General features: G+C 54.4%; 1 protein-coding gene across 2 annotated transcripts; it reads left to right on the forward strand.

Moving 5' to 3' along the window:
• Positions 1-1,974: 1,974 nt before the first annotated feature.
• On the forward strand, positions 1,975-13,556 carry CYB561 (cytochrome b561). 2 transcript variants are annotated; one of them, XM_079130266.1, is made up of 6 exons: positions 1,975-2,110; positions 8,878-9,095; positions 10,088-10,186; positions 10,441-10,544; positions 10,856-11,013; positions 11,237-13,556. In XM_079130266.1, the coding sequence occupies exons 2-6, from the start codon at positions 8,891-8,893 to the stop codon at positions 11,427-11,429; spliced, it is 759 nt and encodes a 252-aa protein (XP_078986392.1). In that variant the 5' UTR covers positions 1,975-2,110; positions 8,878-8,890; the 3' UTR covers positions 11,430-13,556. The 2 variants fall into 2 exon arrangements, with proteins under 2 accessions (XP_078986392.1, XP_078986393.1); XM_079130267.1 differs by lacking the exon at positions 1,975-2,110 and adding an exon at positions 5,989-6,266.
• The last annotated feature ends 5,792 nt before the right edge of the window (positions 13,557-19,348 follow it).

The raw sequence follows: 19,348 nt of genomic DNA on the forward strand, positions 1-19,348 counted from the left end.
CGAGGGTTTCCCACAGACAAGAACGTTCAGCATTCCAAAGATGGGTCACATCTTTGGGTCACCCAAGAAGGGGCACTAAGGGAACTCTCCTCCTTGGCCCTCCTGCTGTAGGCACATACACCTCTCAGGTTTGCAGGCAGGAGTTTCAGCAGGGAAGGGAGGAAGGTGATCTAAGCCCCTGGGCTGGGGGCAGCACCTTGAGGGAATCACCTGTTATTTAAAGTGGCCTCTGGTCCCCAGGTGCCTGATGTACAGGTCTTCCCCTCCCCCACTTTAAGTAGGCCCCTGAGAACACTGCTGGGGGGAGGGCCTCCTCCTAAGAGAACAGTGCTGCAGCCAGGACTGTGGTAGGGGGAGGGACCTTTGCACCCCCAGCAGGGGCCTCTTCTGAGGCGCTCAAAGCCGTGCACCTCAGAAGCCATGCACAGTAGCCCAGAGCTCAGCACTGAGATGGAGTTCTGTCCGCAGTCCACACTCCCCAGCCTAAATGTACTGAGGGACAATGAGAAATGGCTCAGTTCCACCTCCCATTCTCAATGGCATTGTGCCTGCTGTTTGCCTGTTTGAACACTAAGAAAGCTGTTTCTAGGATGAAATCCCCCCCCCCCCCCCTTTTTCGGTGCAGGGGATTGAACCCAGTGCCTTGTGCTTGCGAGGCAAGTACTCTACCAACTGAGCTATATCCCCAGCCCATGCAAGCTGTTTCTTACTTTAAAATGTCCATTAACTTCCTCCAAATGAAAAGTTCCCCTAACAAAATTCCCGTTCTTAGATGGTGTAAGCTTGGTCACTCTTGTGTGTGTTGTGGGGGCGGGGAGGGCTGTTTGCCCGGTCCAAAGGTGTGTCCTGCCATAGGCTTGCCTGCATGTTCTCCCTGTGAGGGGATTGCAGGTTCCCAGGGTCCTCGAGGAAGTTATGGTCCTTGCCAGTAAGAAGCCTGCAGACTGAGCAGCTCCAAAGACTGCCTCCCACATCCTGGGTGAGGAAGGGCAGGTGGGGAGGGCCAGCCCAACCCTAAGCTGAGGCTGGTTTGGTCCCTCCTACTCCTGGACCCTCGGTGAGGCTGGCCAGGCATTTGACAGGAAAGAACCCTTTGTTCCCAGCTTGTAGGAAGTCTGAGCTGGACCTGTTATCTACCCAAAACATTTCCTGGATAGGGGACTTGGATCGGGCTGCCAAAGGGGGGCCGATGGATGGCAAGGTCTTGGCCTCCTGAGAGGCTGGTCAGAGCCCCTCTCTATCCTTCTGCCTGCGTGGGGGGAGTGGGAGACAGAGGGAGAGAAAGAATCTCATGCAGTTTTTAGTTTCAGCAGCAGCAAAACCTGTCAGCAGGGTGGGTGCGTGTGTGTGCGCGTGCGTGCCTGTTAGTTGCCGCTTTCCAGTAAATCGAGCCTCCCACGCTGGGGCCGCGGAAGGAGGGGTCCCCCAGCTCGCGGAGCGGCGGCGCGGGCCAAGGCCTGGGCCGTGCTGACACCTAGCGGCCTCCAGAGCTCGGGCGGGGCGAGAGCGGCGAGGCGCGAGGGCCGCGGGACGGCAGCGAGGAAATCGGGAAGCGCCCGAGGAGCCCGGCCCGGGCGGCGGTCCTCCGCTCTCCCACCCCCGGGCCGGGGTCGCGACCGCCCGCGGCCTGGCCGACCCGGCTGCCGCTACCGCAGCTCCGCCCGTCCCCGCCCTCCCGTCCCTCGGGGTCACACACTGGACACAGGCCGGGGCACGGGGGCCGGGGGAGACAGGTCGCGAGCCGGGCTCCGAAGGCCACCGAACGCGAGTCCAGAGGCCGGGTCGGGTGGCCGCGGCGGGCGCCGGCGGGGCCCGTTCTGAGCCGGCGCGGAGCAGGGGGTCGCAGCACCAGCGGGTCGGCCCGGCCGGCCGCCGCCTGCCCCCGAGTGCGGGCGCGCAGCTGACACTTCCGGCCTCGGTGACACCCGCGGCGTCGCCAGCACCGCGGCCAACCCGCCGCCGCCGCCGCCCGGTCGCCATGGCGACGCCGTCGCGCCGAGGCCCGCGCGCCAGCCGGGAGGCCGGGGCGGCCCGCGGAACCGGCAGAGCGGCCCTGGCGCGGCGCGCGGAAGCTCGCAGGCCGGTCGGCGGCGCCGCGCGGCAGGACCAGGTAGGCGGCGGGGGAATCCGGCCCGCGCCGGGGGGGACGCGGCCCGCGGGGCGGGGAGCGCGGCCCGCAGAGCGGAGGCTGCGGGGGGCCGCCGGCGCCCCGACCGGCCGGGCTCTCCGGGCCGCAGCGGGCCTCTCTGGCCCCGTCACCTGTCGACACACCTGACTCAGGTGCACTTCCCCGCCCTCGAGCGGCCGCCCAGCTGAGCGTGCGGCGTGAGGCGCCGTCCCGCTCCTTCCCGGCTCCGCCGCAGACCCTGGCCCTGGGCGGCCCGGAGGCGGGTCGCTGCCGAAGTCCGAATGCAGACCGCGGGGCCCCGTGTAAGTCCAGGGCTCTGTAGCCGCGCGCGAGGACGGGGCGGGTGCCAGCGGGTCAACCAGCACCTGCCACGACAGTCCTCGGAATCCTGAAACCCCGCTTCCGCCTCTCCCGGAGCCGGCTCTCGGGTTGAACTGCCCAGCGGGCGACCCCTTTCTTCTCCTCCGACACCACAGCTCCGTGCGGGGTTGGAGTTTCTAGACTCCTTCCATTGGCCGTGCTGGGCCCTGACCCGTGGACACAGGGGCGCAGAGCTGCGCGAAGGGAGGCCTCCGAGGGATCCGCAGCTGCCTTTGACACCTGGGTGATGGCGGGGCCATTTCTCTGCCCCTTCGCTCCCTGCATCACAGGCACCGAATGGAGGGTCCGTGTAGACTCTGGGGGATCCCTGGCATGTCTTCTCGCGTCTTTTCTCCCTTCTGGTTGCCTCTCTCCTCTCACCTTTCCACCTTGGCAGTCTTTGAGTGTTTTCTAAGACTCATTAAATGAAGTTCCATCTTAGGTTGACTGGATTCTATTCCTTTCTTTTCATAGTAAATGAAACACAACCAAAGTTTCACCACCTGCTCTAAATGCCTTGATTTCTTCACTGAAATTGGTCGGAGGCAGGAAAATGCTGGGCGGCTCCAATCCCACTCCCTTGCAGGAGGAGCTTCTGAAACCAGAGGTAGAACCACCCACAGCTGCCCCGCCCTGCCGCCCTCTCTTGGCAGGCTTAACCTGGGCTTCTGCTAATACAGCTTGTGAGGCATTGGGCCGTGTTGGTGGACAGTCAGGAGAAAGGATCCACCCCCGAAAGCCACTTCACTGCTTTATAATCAATCTGTAACTGAATTTTGAAAATATAAAACATCCCAGATTAAAAGTAGACCATTCTGCCTGCTTCCCAGCTCCAGGAGTTTCTGCGCCAGGAGTGTGGGAGGCTGGTGGGAGGCAGAAGGGAAGTGTGACTTTATTAGAGGGGGTCCTATGGGAGCTGCCATCTATTCTGGGGCGGCACCTCATGTATAGATTGCTGCTGACATGTGCCTTCATCGGAAGAGGCCATCAGGGTCAGGGTTAGTTTTTATTAGACCAGTATTTGAATGAGCTCCTACTGTGTAGCAGACACCATATGGAACTTGTGTATATTTTTCCCACTTAATCTTTCTACAGTCCAGTAAGATGGTTCTCAATTACCCCCCACATCATAGATGAGGAAGCAGGCCCCAGAGAAGGGACTTGGCTTGTTGATAACACAGTCATAAACGGTGGAGTGGCTTTGAAATTACAACTTTCTGCCTCCAGCTGAATTGTGACTTTCATGGGCCCTTTCCTATATAAAACAAAAAATAACATTTTATTTAACAAATGTGTTGCTGTAGACACAAATGTCATCCAGACCAGATTAAAAATTAAAACATTTTCTTTGACCCTAAAAATTCATCTTTTCTGTAACCCCTCCCCCACATCCTTGGACCAAGCTACATTTCCAGCCCTCCTAACTTTAACAAATATGAAAGAAAATCTTTTTGCTTTTAAATATTGGGAGCCATGACAAAGAGCCATCCAAACCTGATGATGACTTCAAGCCCTGCTTTCTTCCTTGGGCACCTCAGGTGTGGAGTGGTAAGAAAGTGCCCCTTTGCCTTCTCTTTCATCACATTCTGGGGAACCCAACTGTCTTTATCCATCAAAAGATCCAGCCCTCTCCTCCATCGCAGTATTTTCTACTCAAAACCCTGCTGCTGATAAGAGAGGGCTGTGGCCCAGCCATGCTTCCTGCTGCTCTACCCTCTCTGCCCCAGGCTGTAGAACATGTGCAGTGTCTGGTCCCTAATAATGAGATTAGGCCTGGTCACCTTTTAATAAAACACAGTGGGTATGAGGAGGGAGCTTGTGGCTTAGCGCTGGTTAAGCCCTGAGGGTAGCTGTGTCCCTGTTTGATTGCATTAAGTGGCGTCTGGCTGCCGGTTGTGTGTGGGGGTGTGTTTGTCACAGTCTAGGTTTCCAGAAGCTGCCAGAGATCTGTCACCCCGACCCTGTGCTCTCAGAAGAAGTGAGTGGCCACACAAAGGGCCCCATGAGTCCCTCTGGTTGCAAGACTGGTCTGCTGGGCAGAGCATGCCTTTGGGGTGGAGAGTGGCCCCTTCCAAGCCCTTGAAGCTGCAACCCATATTTCTGCTCTGGAAACAGGCTCAGGATCAGCTTGTGGTGCTTGGCCACACAACCAGGGAAGAGGGGTAAGAGTGCTCCCTGTCAAGATTGGGATGCAAGGACTACAACTCAAAGGCACTTGTGCACAGGGAGCAAACCCCAGCAATTTCAAGGTTTGGAAATGCAGGCATGCCACAGGCAGGGTGACTTCTGTCCAGAGTCTTTTGGGTACCTGTCTGGGTCCCAGCCCCTCCTTGGGCACAGATGGCTACCAGTTATGCTAAACGGTGAAGTCCTGCTACTGAGTGACTCTTCCCAGTCATCTCTATAAAGCACAGACCCGCTCACTACTTCCTCATGCCCCACCCAGGCAGATGTTCTGCTTGGTGTGAGTGGCTGGTTTTCCTGACACCTTCATATCAGAAGGCCCCTCAGTTACAAAGGTCATTCTGTATGGTTGCCCTGGTTACCTGCACTCTGGGGCCAGGAGAACTGCGCGGGGAGTGAACTGAAGAGCTCCAGCTCCCTGGCCTCCCTTACCTGCCACTCTACCCATTCGCTCTCCCAAGAGCCTCTGGACAGCTCCAGCGTTTGATGCCACGGTGGTACCAAGGATGAACAGGAACCAGGAAGCTGTCACAGGAGGGGGAAGACCACCATGGAAGGCTGCGTAAAGGAGACTTTCTCAACAAGGGCTGTCTCAGATCCTTGACTGACATAAGTATTAGAAAAATGTGCCAGCACCACCCTGTTAAAATTACTGGGTGTTTGAAAGCGCAGGGTCCCTCTGCGGGCAGGAGACCCAGGAGCGTGGCACCTTATTAAAGGAGGGGCCCTCTTCTGTGTGCATACGGGCCAGCTTGAATTCTTACTGCTGTCCCAGTTCCGTCTGTCTCTGGGCTGCAGATTGCCTGCAAGCCCCGCTGAGGGTTAGGATGCCTATCCTCTGTAGCATCTAACAGCGCTGACATATAGTAGGTGTTTTGTAAACTGACTGATGCCCCATTTGCTGATAGTAATTTTGGGTTTGTTCTTCATGATCTTTGAGCCCTAATTTCATCATCTGTCCAGCTGGGATAATACTTCACTTATGTCCTCAGTGTCACAGTTGAGCACTGAGAGAGAATGGGACCTGGTACACAGCAAGGGGCTCACTGGCTGTTGGGTCCCCTCCCTCCTGATGCACACCGGCTGTCTTGCCCAATATGGTGGGTGCAAACCCAGAGAATCCAGGACTGAATTTCCAGTGTAGGATGTCCAAGCCATGCGCTTGGTCATTACCTCGTGAAGAGAGCCTCCCTTGAGTCCTGCCTCTCTTGAGGAGGCTGGCTGGGATGGAGGAGCAGAGGGCAGTGGAGTGAGTCCCGCCCCCGCCCCCAGACCTGCCCTTTGCATAAAGAAGTTGTGGCAGATCAGACCGCCTGCCGCGGGTGATGTTCCTTCTGTTCTTCGTAATTCGGAGCTAATCAGATTCTGACTGTGCTCTGGGCTCTCTGGGGTGAATCTAATAAGGGAGGCAGTGACCTGCAGAGGAGGACAGCCTTTCTTCCTTGAGTCCATTTTCCCTGTTAGAGTTGTGGTGAAGAATTAGAGACCCAAGGAGTCGCAAAGAAGAGTAAGGTGTCTGCTCGTCTTCAAGGAGTGGACAGGGCCCTTCAGCAGAGACAAACTGTGGGACTGACCTAGTACAGAACCAAAAAGGGTAAGGAAGCTCTGGGGACATTGGGGGACAAAAAGGGGGGGCCAGTGCTGGGCACTGGGGACAGAGTGCTGAGTGATATGGTCACTGAAAGACCTGGAGAGAATCTACAGGGCCTGCACAGGGAGCTGGGAGCAGCTGGGCTTGGCCCAGAGCAGGGAGTAAGGACAGCAGGTCATGTTGTTAGAGGCAGGGAGCCCGAGGGTCTCCTCCATGTGGACCTGGTAGGAATAGTGGGGCGTAGAGGTGGAAACCGAGTTAGGATCATGACAGCTGGCATTTCACCAGCAGGCAGGGGGACATCAGGGCTTAGGGAACAGGATCTGTCCCTGGCGGGCCAGGCAGCAAGAAGAGAGAAGCTGCAGGCCCTGACTTGGTGTGAGGCGAAGGTAGCTGGAAGGGAAGTGATGGCAGAGACTGGTGCAGCCCGGGCTGCACGACCAGGGTAGGGGCCAAGGTGCATGGGTCAGGCCAGGAGGGGGCAGCCCACTGCCCTCATGGCACGAAGGGCCGGGACTCCAGCGGGACAAGGGTTTGATGGTGGGTGAGTTTGATGTGCTGGTGAAAGTCCAGGTACAGATGTCTATTGGGCATTAGAAGTGGAGTTTGAATTTGGGGAGGACAGAACTGGCATTCGATTTTGGAGTCACCTTGCAGTGACAGGTAGGGTCTGTGGCAAGAATTTACTAAACAGGACTCTGTTGGCCAGGGCTTTGGAAACAGTGTTCCTGCATACTGTGGGAGTTGAGTCAGGGCTGGGTTTCTGGAAGAGGATTTGACAGAGTGTATCAAAACCTGAGAAGGAACCTGGCCCTGCCTCACACGAGTGTGCAGAGATGATCACCTGGTGGTGTTTATCTGGTGGAAAACTGGAAGCCAGTCCCTGTGGAACAGCTGGGGGCTGGGGTTGGCCAAGAGAATAGTCCTATAGTGCAGTAGTGTGAAGTTAGTGAAACGATGTGGTAGATGTTTATGGACCTGCGTGAAAAGGGACTCATGATATGCCATTACGTTAAAAGCACACATTCGAAAATGGCATGATCCCATTTCGATTTTTAAAAATGTATCACATGGGCATGGTGGTGCACCCAGAGACTTGGGAGGCTGAGACAAGAGGATCACACGTTCGAGGCCAGCTTCAGTAACTCAGTGAAAGCCTGTCTCAATATAAAACATAAAGAGGGCTGGGGTGTATCTCAGTCGTAGGGCACCCCTGGGTTCAGTCCCCGGCACTGAAGGAAAAAAAGTATGCAAGGATAGAAATCCAACATTGGTGATGTGACTTACTTCTTTTTCCTGCTCATCCACATTTGCCACAGTGAGTTGCCTTATCAGCCTCCTCCTTTTTCTTTAACTGGGGTGGTCGTGGCAGCTGTCAGGCGTGCGGGGCACCGGGGAGTGGAGCTGGAGCCCGAGCACTGGAGGTGGCTGCAGATTCCTTCCTGTGCTCTGCAGGTAGACCCTGTGCTAGTGTAGAGGGACCGCCAGCCACAGTCTCTCCCTACTGCTGTTGCCCGTTGCTACCGGGAGAGGGACTGGTGGTGGGGGAGGTGAGATGGTGACCATCTAGGGAGGGTGCTGATGTTTGCTCATGGTGGCAGCGGCAGTGGCAGTGACCAGCCATGGCAGGACCCTTCTGTGGTGCCCATGTGCTGCCAGCACTGAGGCAAAAGTAAAGCAGGCCAGGGCCAGGCTAGTTTCCCTCCTGTCCCTGGCTGCCCATGGCAGAGCATGCCCATGCCCACGGGGACAGGAGTCCACGGTGCAGGTGAAGAGCGCCCAGGACTGCCCTGTGGGGTGAGCGTGTGCAGAGGACCCAGCACTGGTCTCCTGAGCCAGGCCGTCTCAGATCTCAGTCACACACCTGCCGAGGAATCGCTCAGGTCCATGGGGTCCACGAGAACGCGAGCTCTACACGCAGGCCTTCGCTCCTGGTCAGCTGCTCCCTTTCTGGCGCCCTCAGTTTGGAAACCTCACCTGAGGAAGGAAAGCGGCCCCGCCCCACCCGACACGGGATGGGACAGGAAGGGAAGGAGGCTGCTCTGCGGCTCCAGGCTCCTGCTGGCTGGCACAGCAGGGCCAGGGCAGTTATTCTCCAGGAAGAGGGGCCGGCTCCTGGCTCCCGGTGCGGTGCGGGGCAGGCCAGCAGGATGGTGGGCTAAGAAGACTCCTCCTCATCGCCAGCTTGGAGCTTAGAACCTGGCGCGGGGTGGGAGGAGCCCATTTTCACCCTAGAAGTCCTCTCATCCATTTGGAGAAAGAAGTAGCTAAGCCTGAGCCTTCAAGGAATCTGCTCGCTTCTCTGTCATTTACCTGTAAACCCTCCCGAGGCCTCGTGAGACGGGAAATGCGACTGACCTGGGGCCTGTGCTCGCACAAGAACTTGGGGTGTCTTCCTTGGCACCTTCCTTACACGCGGAACCCAGATCAGGTCTACCTCTTCAGAAGGCTGGGCCTCCTGCGGGACGTAGGGATCCTGCTCCAGGAGCAGGAGGTGGAGGAGCCAGTGAGCTCTGTTTAAGGACAGGGGAGGACAGAGAAGGTGGAATGGGGAGGCGGGATGCATCTTCTGGAGGTCGTGGGCGACTCCCCTGAGCTCTGTTCTTTCTTGCAGCAGCTGTCTCAGCATGGAGAGTGGCATTGGCCCGGTGTCCACCCCTGGTGGGCTGCCCTACTACTTGGCCTTCTCCCAGCTGCTGGGCCTGACTGTGGTGGCCATGACGGGTGCTTGGCTGGGTCTGCATCGCGGAGGCATCGCCTGGGAGGGCACCCTGCAGTTCAACGTGCACCCGCTCTGCATGGTCATAGGCCTGATCTTCCTGCAGGGAGATGGTAAGTCCCATGGGGAGCTGCTCCTTTGTGCCTGGGCTCGGGGCTGTCCTAGGGAGGGGGATCCTGTCATCTCTGAGGTTTCTTCCAGCTCGACAAATCAAAGGTTCTAGAAAAGACAGAGAAGGGTGCTGGGTCAGAGCCTGGGGAGACAGAGTTCACTCTGGCCCTAAGGCTGGTGTGGCAGCTACTCTCCAACCATCCGGGCACTGTGGCCTTTCGCTTCATTCCCGGAGGTGGGGTGTCTTCTAGAGCAGGGAGCGAGGTCCTGGGCTGTGAGCTGGGCCACCCGGTGGTGAAGGGAAATCGGGAGTTTGTGTGCTGCTGCACTTGGACTTGGCCCGGCTAGAGCTCCCCCTCTGGGGTGGGAGCAAGGCCGTGTGTAGCCTTCAGTCTTCCTAGAGGGAGTCCTGGTGACAGCCACTCCTCAATGGCAGGTTCCCAGAGGCATTCCCCATGGGACCTGGGCCTTCCCACTAAAGTCAGATGCAGTGGGGATTTGGTTGGGATCACTGGATCTGTTTTGGGAACGAGGGGACTGTGTGTTGAAAAGGGTGCCAACCAGGTCAGGCTTCAGTATTGGCGCTGAGGAGTGATATTGCTAAAAGGTGGATTCAGAAGCTGGTTGCCACTGCGTGATGAACCCCAAGCGCCTGAATGAATGAGTTCACAGACGTCCCGCAAGAAGGCAGGATGTGGCGTGGGGCATCCCCTCTGGGTGAGGGCTGAGGACGCAGCCCCACCTTTGCTGCCTCTTGGGGCAGGAACTGTGGCACAGCCTCCCAGCTGGCCTGAGTGCACAGGTGTGTGCAGGTGGACCAGGCTGGGAGGGCAGTGCCCTCTGCGAAGGTCCACGGAGCCCGTGTTCTCCTGCAGTTCTTGTGGCAGGCCACCCTCAACCAGCTGTCCCTGGGCTGGCGCTCCAGCCCCGGGGCCCCTTGCCCTGCTGTTCCCAGCGCAGGCAGCACACTTCCTTCCTCTTCTTACTTCCGTAGCCCTGCTGGTTTACCGTGTCTTCAGGAAGGAGGCCAAGCGCACCACCAAGATGCTGCACGGGCTCCTGCACGTCCTTGCGTTCGTCATCGCCCTGGTGGGTGAGTTCTGGAGCAGCCTCCTCCCCGCCCACCCCTCAGCTCAGGGAGCAGCGGCTGGACGCACACCATTCCCTGCTGCAGACCGCAGGGCCCTGCCGTCCTCCTTCCCACACCATCCCGGCAGGGACATTGGGTGCTGGCTGTCATTAGGCTGGACCAAAGCTCAGAAGCTCCGGCCAGCCAGTTTCTCTTAGGTCATCCCACGGGTTCCCTTTCCCCACCCTGACCTCACGTGGCCCCCGTCTTCGGTCCAGGCTTGGTGGCGGTGTTCGATTACCATAAGAAGAAGGGCTACGCGGATCTGTACAGCCTGCACAGCTGGTGCGGGATCCTTGTCTTTGTTCTTTACTTTGCGCAGGTGAGTCTCTCCAGTCCCCCATCTCCAGGACCAGTGGCAAGGGACAGGGAGGGGGAGGAGAGGCAGCGCTGCGTGCGAGGTGAGAGTTGCTTGGTCTGGTTGGACGCCACCTTCAGGTGCTGGAGGAGTGTGAGCCTACGACCAAAATGATCAACTTTTGCTGTGGGTCAAAGACCTCAGTTCTTGGGGGCCAGGACCCTTTGCCCCTCCTTGACCATTCTTAAGAGGGGGAGAAGGGGTCACCTGGTGTGTTCCTGCTGATCAGCGCATGGCCCGCTCGTGGTCCAACACCGCCTCTCCTCTTCTCCTAGTGGCTCATGGGCTTCAGCTTCTTCCTGTTCCCTGGAGCTTCGTTTTCCCTGCGGAGCCGCTACCGCCCTCAGCACATCTTCTTTGGCGCCACCATCTTCCTCCTTTCTGTGGGAACAGCCCTACTGGGCCTGAAGGAAGCCCTCCTGTTTAAACTCGGGTGAGCGTCCTAGGACAGGAGAGGGCAGAGCCACAGCCACCTGCAAAGATGGGGCCTGCTTCCCCCGACATTTGTTTTCTGAGCCAGCCTTCTGTAGGCTTAGGAGTGGCTAGAGGGGGCTGGTGCTGGCAAACCTGTGGCATCTTTAAGGCCCAGTATGAGAATGGCATTTGGCCTAATGGGGACCCCTTGGGTGGCTTCTCCCTTCTATCCTTCCCTGTAGGAGCGAGTACAGCACGTTCGAGCCCGAGGGGGTCCTGGCCAACGTGCTGGGCCTGCTGCTGGCCTGCTTCGGGGTGACTGTGCTCTACATCTTGGCTCAAGCTGACTGGAAGCGGCCTCCCCAGGCTGAAGAACAAGCCCTGTCCATGGACTTCAAGACGCTGACGGAGGGAGACAGCCCTGGCTCCCAATGAAGGCCTGTCCCCATCTTGTCTCAGGCAGGGGCCTGTTTGGGCAGCTCCCTGTTTCCTGGAGTTCCCAGAGTGTCTTCTTGCTCCCTCCTGCGAAGGCCCTGGGGGAGGCTCAGGCAGCATGGTGGAGCATGGATGTAGTGGTGTCTTAGGTGGCTTCTGGGGTTAGGGCTTGTCCTTTGCTTTCCCTCCCTTGCTGTGGCTGCAGATCCCGGGCATGTCATGTGCCCTGTCCCCTTCACATGCAGAAAGTTTTGGTGGGGGCTTGGGGCTCAGTCCTGCAGAGCACAGCTTCCTAGAGGAGCTGGATAGGCTCCACCCTCCAGGCAGCAGATGCCTGGGGTGAGGTCCGGGGAAGCTGCGGGCCTCAGGGATCGATCTGGAAGAGCTAAGAGCGCTGCTCCGTGTAATTGAGTTCCAACCAGGAGTCCCTCCAGCATGAGCCGCATGTTGTTGAAACTGGCCAGGTCCTTGGCGGTGGAGCAAGTGATATTATGTGCAAAGTATGCCACTGCTCAGGGTAAGGCTTTCCAGGAGAGGGGAGGGACCAGCCCCTGGGAAGCACTGCCCTGTGGCTAAGGCCCAGCTGCCGTCTTAAGCTTTCCTTGGTTTTTTTTTTTTTCGTACTGGGGATTGGACTCAGGGGTGCTCAAACACTGAGCCACATCCCCAGCCCTATTTTGTGTTTTATTTAGCGACAGGGTCTCACTGAGTTGCTTAGCGCCTTGCTTTTGCTGAGGCTGGCTTTGAACTCCTGCTCCTCCTGCCTCAGCCTCCCTAGCCGCTGGGATGACAGGCGTGCACCACCTCGATGGCAGCCTTCCTGTTCTTAACCCGTGAGCCCCAGGACAGCTTTGAGGGGGAGGGGAGAAACACATGACCTCAGGCACACTTGCTCTGGCAGTGGGGCAGCGTGCATGGGAGGCAGGAGAGGCCTCCTGTCCTCTGGCTGCCCCTCAGGGCTCCCCCGCACAGTGGACAGCTTGGGATCTGCGCCGAGAGGCAGCCAGCACACACCTTCCATTAGCTTTTTGAAACAAAGAGCCTCTGCTTGTGGTGTGCTTTGGGCTTGAGCAGCGGGTTCTGTTCTGTAGGATGAGCCCCCTCCTCCCTCACCCATCTTTGCAGGAAGTTGGACTGAGGCAGAATGGGAAGAGTCCCCTGTGGTGTCTGGACTGTGTTCCCACCCCATAATGTGTGTGGCGTTGTTAGCTGAGTCACTGTTTGGCTCTGCTCTAGAAATAATGTGATTAGAGCCTTGGACTGATGGTTGTTGGCCTTGGGAAGGCCTCTCCTTGTTTTCCCGGCTCTGAGCAGCCTGACAGTTTGAGACAGACACAGTTTACTTAAGTGAGAAAATTAATAAAATTTCTAAACTGACTACCTTTAACAGTTGCCCTTTCACACCTAGATGCTGCCTTAGAGAAATGGACTGGCTTTATCTGTTCCTCAGATTTTTTCTTTTTTGTACCAGGGGTTGAGCCCAGGGGCACTTAACCAATGAGTCACATCCCCAGCTCTTTTTATTTTTCATTTTGAGACAGGGTCTTGCTAAGTTGCTTAAGGCCTTGCTAAGTTGCTGAGGCTGGCTTTGAACCTGTGATCCTTCTGCCTCAGCCTCCTAAGCCACTGGGTCATAAGCATGAGCCACTGTGCCCAGCTGTTGCTCAGATTTTTAATAACTGGCTTTTGCTGTGTGTCCTGCTTCTGGTGACGTCACTTCTCCAGGCAGGTATGTGTGGTCCAGCCCCCACCCAAGACCTCTTTCCCCAGTTCCTGCCCACATGCCCTGATGATCATCAGTTGTATACCCTGCAAGGATAGGGATCTTATCAATTCTAAAATCACCTGGCACACATTTGTGGAGTCTAATGTTTACATGTATGAAACTCGTCTTTAGATAAACTACCAAAGTACAACTGAATCTACAAGGAGAACTGGAGCCTTAGATCTGGAATGAGAGTCTGTAAACTGGTCTGTTTGCCAAAGTGTACATTGGATGACTAAGGACCAAAGAAGGCCCCCAAGCAGATGTGTGTGGTTTCTTTTGTTTGCACGTGGCCAGTCTCTTGTGACATACAGTGTGCTGCTGGTGTAACAGATGATTCAATAAATGTGTACAGCAGTCCACTTGCCTGTTATCTTCATTTGCTGTCACTGTAGTGAAAAGGGCCAGAGCGTTTAGCAGTCAGATATGTGAAATTAGTTCTATTAGAGTTGAGAGAAATTATCCCCGGGCTGGGCACAGAAGGTAAAGTGATCCACGGTGCATCACAGCACAGGACCAAAGAGGCCCTGTGTGGTCCAGTCTGGCACCCGTGGAGGGGACTTTTCCATGTGTTGGATACACTTTTCTTTCTACCATAGAGAATGGCCTGGAGGGCGGAGCTCCATGAGCCTGATAAGGTACTAAAGCAAGAAGTGTCCCCTAGTACACTATTCAATTGACTTCTTTCTTTTTCTTCCACCTTTCCTTTGCTTTGGGGACTCAACCAATGGCTTGGAGCCTGCTAGGCAAGTGCCTTACCACTGAGCCACACCCCCAGCCCAACCTTTTTCCTTTTTAGTATGTCTTTTTGATCCTTAAGAAGAGCAAAGCTTTATCACAGGTTGATTCAGAGCAATTTGTGTGTCTCAGGCAAGAGTACGTTTACGGCAAATTTGGGTGGAATTCCACTGTGCACATCCTGCACTATGTGCCTGGTCACTTAAGCAACTTAAAAACTCTTGGGGAGCTCATGATTTAAAGGGACTCTTAGCAAATCCTCTGATAACTCACACGAGCCCTTGCTTCCTAGAATTTGAACTTTATTCTGTGTTGTAGCTGGTTTCTAACGTGTAGGAGCGGAGTCCAGAGCTCTGGCTGAGGGCACCTAATCTTCCTCCTGAATCGAGTCTTCCTTGTGGAACTTCATTTGCTCAGAAGCATTCAAGGCACATGGCTGAGAACAAGCTGGTTGCTCAATCGAGCACAGGGCTAAGTGTAAAGGCAGAGGAATCCTGACCCTTATGTGTCATCTCACTTCAGGCTTTCTGGGGTGACCCCTGACTCCTAAGAGTTCCCTCGTGTTTGTGGATGTTTGAATGACCCCAGAAAGTGGAGGACACTGCCTCCCTGCACACAGGACTACTCCTGCATCTCTGCAGCTCTCAGGTCATGAGCCAGGACCTTACCCTTTCACTGTGTTTGGAGCCCTGAGAATCCCCAAGTGATTCCTCTTGACCTTGGCACAGTTATGTCTCCAAAGGAGCATTTGGCAAGCTCTCCTTGATCTGCTGCCTGCACTCCTTTTGGTGTCATGCTGAGAAAGGAGGCAGTGAGACAGGTCTGATTTAGAGTTCCATCTTTGCTTCTCTGACCTTGGGCAACTTACTCTCAGCATCTGCTTTGGCTCGTGTGTTTTGCAGAAGGGCCATCTGCCAGAGGTTCGTGTGAGGAACATGTCAGAGAATGTGTGAAGTCCAGGCCACAGTGCCTGGCATGACGGGCCTCTCAATGGTCTGTGAGCACTTTCTCTTCTGTGAGGGAGAAAAAGGGAAGAGAAGCCTCCCTCTTATGCCCAGGCCATCTAGACATGACAGCCTTATTATCAGTGGCCTGGCTTATTCCTCACTCACTTAAGACCTCTAGCCTTTCTTCTCTCCCCTGCTGCCCTGCCCAGTACTGGGGACTGAACCCAGGGGTGCTCTACCACTGACCTGTACCCTCAGTTCTGTTTTCTGAGACAGGGTCTTAACTAAGTTGCTGAGGCTGTTCTATAACTTGGAATCCTCCCGCTTCAGCCTCCTGAGTTGCTGGGATCACAGGCACATGCCACCACACCTGGCTCCCCAACCTGGACTTTAGAGTTGAAAGAAGACAATAAACACCCTGTTCTGGCCCCCACATTGGTTCGTCCTCCTTCCCCAGCCTGGGGATGGTCCGGCTCCCACTGCAGATGTGCACATGGAGTGTCTCCCTCCGAGTTGCTGAAAGGCACCTATGAGGGATGGAATAACGAGGAACTTCTAAGAATCTACAGACTTGCTGAGTTCACTGTTTGCTTCTACTCTTGAGTGGCTGAGTATGTTAAAAAATTAATCATTACTCTTTTCCCTTCTTCCAATGCCCATTAATTCTTTGAAAGCTGGAGTTTTGCCAATCACTTAACCATTTTTTGATTTGTAAAAAGTAACTGAATTTTTAGGTTGAGCAGGTGGTTCTTCCGAGTCATTTCTTCTCTTTGAGGGCGATTCTGGCATCCAGGCTGGGATGGCCGTGCATGGCCTAGAGTTTTCCTGCTTCCCCAGGCCCTAGATGTTTGGGAACCAGATGTAGTTCCCCAGCAGGAACTTAGCATGTGCTGATGTTTGGAGGAAGTGGCCTCCTCCTTTGCTTGTCTGAAGCAGACAAAGAAGCTGTGGTCAGGCAGGAAAGGCTACAGGGCTCAGTGGGCCACTTTTTTTTTTTAAGCTACTGAGTCAGGTTCAGGAAACCTGCAACCTCTCCTTCACAAGGCCGTGGCCTAGCTCTTTATGTGGTGAGGATCGGAAGTCCTGCCAGACTTCTGAAGGAGAAGCAACTCCACTGGAGGCCATGGACCTCCAGCTTTGAACGAGTTAGCCCTGGGCTCTACAGTGCAGGCTGCCCCTCCATCCTCGGGCCTGCCGTCTTTAAACTTGACAGCCGGCTGGCAACCCGCTGCAGTCTTGGATTTTGGGAAGGTGGCGGTGTGGGGGGCAGGTTCACCTATGAAAAATGCAAGAGTGCGGTGCAGCTCAGCACAGCCTCCATGAAGAAAAACCCTCTCTCTAGAACGCAGCAAGTCTGCCTCTGCTGAGTGGCCCCGGCAACGTGTCTTCGTGCCCACAGCTCCCTCGAGTGCCCGTCGCAGTCCAACTCGGAGGAGTGCTAACTTGACAGGTGGACTGCCCGGGAAGGGGTGACTCGTTCCCCAACAGGCCTCAGCCTTAACCTGCCAAACTCTTCCCGGGGGGTGGCCTCCTCAGCACTGCAGGGGCAGCAAGGGGAAGCGTAGGAGTCGCCTCCCTGGAGAGAGCATCAGGGAAGGAGAAAAGCACAACACCACGTCTTTCCAAGTGTTAACCATTTATAAATAAGTACATTTGCTTTCGTACATACAGTTCATTGTACAGATGACGCTCTGTATACATGGGGCAGGAAATGCATTCATTTGAACTTTTCACATCTATCTCACACAGCTCACATGTACAGACAAGAAAACTGCTCAAGCAAGTACAGCAAAGGAAAGTGTCTTCCTTAATCACGGGGCTAGAGGCCTCGTCTGGGTGTGGGGCATCCCCACTGCACGAGTTCACAACTGTGTGGTGGTCAATATATCAGGATAGAGAACAAACATGCATTGGATAATATACTGTACAGAGAAAGTCCTTTACATCTGAGTTATAGAAAACCTAAAGGAAAACTAAGTGCATTAAAGCTTTTTCCAGCAAGTGTCTTGAAAGGACAGCAAAGAGGAAGAATCAAAATCATATTAGTACAAATCACTCTTTAATTGTAGACTGTACATGTCTGTACTAATTAAAATCATCTTGGATTTGGAGGAGACAGAACAGAGACACAGATGCTGTGCTAGATGGAAAGGAGGCCATGCCTGAGAATGGCACCTGCCCTGAGCCTGACGAGGAACTGGCCCCACTCAGCAGGAATCAGCCAAAGGTAAATAACACAAAAAACCAGAACAGGAAGTGTGGCTTACAGGATTTCCAAATAACCTGTGAATGGAGTGGAGATCTGGAGCCGGCATCTCTCTCTCTTTCTTTTCTTACCCCAGTAAATTGGTACACAGTAAGGCAGGTACATTCAAGTACTGAATTTTGCAGAATTTACTCTGGTCCTGAGGACTAAAGGGAGTGAGTTGAGTCCTCCTCGCCAAATTCCTGGTTAATGGTTAGCAAAGAAAAATTCAGCCAGTAAGTGCTACAACAGCTAAGCAGCTAGGCCACTTCCTTTCCACAGAGTAGGTTGATCTGAAAAAATGAGAGCGATGCTGGCCTGCATCCATCCGCATCCAGCCACAGCCTGACTGGTCAGCTTAGTGTAGGTTTCACAGAGTCAGCAGGAAGAAATGAGATGACAGGGTGAGGAAACATGAAAGTAACACTTGATTTTTGGTGTCCAATTATGCATTCATTTGGTACTGACTTTCAAAGCTCTGACTGTGGCAATCATGTGGCCACAAGCATCTCAGGGTGGCTCAGCTGCTGTGAGGCATTGGACACCGAAATGAAGGTTACCAACACTTCAGCCCTTGAGTGGTCTGTATTACAAAAGGAGTTGATGAAGACCCAGTGATTATTCAAGTAGCTCGCACAGTGGCTCCACCAGCCCCCTTGTGCTTGTGTCCAGGCTCCCAGCCAGCCACCGTTTCTTGGGAGCAGCCAGAGCTGAGTTCAAGGCATTGCATGGTGAAGGTTTCCATGACACGTCTTTGTAGGTAGCTCTTACCCCTAAGCCCTTTGTTCACTGTTGTTAGTCATGGTAGATGGTCGGTCTGGAATTCCTAGAGAAACGCAGCCCACCTCTCAGTGAGCACACAGCAGTGGAGCGGCCCTGTTCCCCTAGGCTGCCTTCGCAGGCCGGCTTCTTGAGAAGTGGGCAGCCCAAGGACACGCAGGTGGGGCAGGCGAGGCTGCTGAGCACTGGGAGCCTCAGCAGGAGACAGGGCACAGGGGTGGGCACATCCTGCCTCCGGGGGGGAGCCTGTTCCATTTTGTGGCAAAGATTCAGTGAGCAACTGGTTTTGTCCAAGGCATTTCTGCAGTAGAAAAATAGCTATTTTTGAATCAAACCACCCAACTATGATACTCTTCTGGAGTTACAAAAGTTGGTGGCTGAGAGGAACTCAGAGGAGGGATGTTGGGGATGGGGGAGAAAAGGGCCCTCTGCATACCCATCTGTTCACCAGAGCAAGGGAGTTCTCTCGGGCCTTCTCCCAGCCTCTGCCTGGCTGAAGGTCCAACGCAGGTAGTGTTGAGTCTGTCTTGCTACAACTGGCATGAGTGCACGAAGACCCCTTCCAGGTCCGTGTTCCCTTCTTCCTGAACCTCTGAATCTATGGGCCTGCCTGCTGCCCTGGAAGTGGCTCCTCAGGAGGAGATGCTGCCATTTTTTGCTACCAGACAAGTGTGGTGCAGAGCCACAGCGACACCTAGTGGCAAAGCATGGTGAAGCACAAGTGACGTCCACATATCCCCTGTATATATGACTAAATCTTAAGGAAAAATACTTATGGATATTAAATTAGACACTGATTATTTTTAACTTTTCTATTGGGTACATCTCTGGAATATAAAAATACCAATATTTATAGGGGGTTCATAAACTACTATACAATTTAAGGACTGAGAACACCTTTCTCTAAGCTGTTCTGTTTATAATTTAGTAAAAGTGTTTAATAATCCAGGCTTAACTAAAATTGGCAAACTTGTATATCTGGACATCGACCTGGGTACTATACACGATTCTAATTAGTGGAGTTTTCCTGAGCCATCAAAGTTAAGCTAAACACATCTAAAAAGAGGGCGCAGGGGAGAGGAACAAGAAGGGTTTGTGCTCTATTAACTTGGGACTTTAATAGTGCACATCTGCAACCCAGACAGATACAACAGCAGATACAAAATGGCCTCCATTTTGTCCATGCCAAATTCTCATGTTACACAGGTTTTCCCTTTACTTTGTAAATAAACATTAATTTTTAATTGTTAATTGTGTGCCTTACTGATCCAGTAAATAAAGTAACCATGTCTCAGGAGTCCCTAAGAAAATTGCTGGAAAAGCACTTTAAAATCACTGCAAATATTTTTTGTATTTAAAAATTCTTAATCTTTTTGATGCTTATATACAAGTTATTTCTTGTGCTATAAATGTTGTGATCCACTGCTTGATTTCTTTCTTTTCC

The sequence above is a fragment of the Sciurus vulgaris genome, assembly GCF_902686455.1.
Source record: "Sciurus vulgaris genome assembly, chromosome: 3".
NCBI classification, from domain to species: domain Eukaryota; kingdom Metazoa; phylum Chordata; class Mammalia; order Rodentia; family Sciuridae; genus Sciurus; species Sciurus vulgaris.

Coding starts and splice junctions, on each gene's coding strand:
- CYB561 (XM_079130266.1), top strand. CDS start 8,891: ATGGAGAGTGGCATTGGCCCGGTGTCCACCCCTGGTGGGCTGCCCTAC. Junction 10,187..10,440: donor GTTCGTCATCGCCCTGGTGG/GTGAGTTCTGGA, acceptor TCTTCGGTCCAG/GCTTGGTGGCGGTGTTCGAT. Junction 11,014..11,236: donor GCCCTCCTGTTTAAACTCGG/GTGAGCGTCCTA, acceptor CCTTCCCTGTAG/GAGCGAGTACAGCACGTTCG.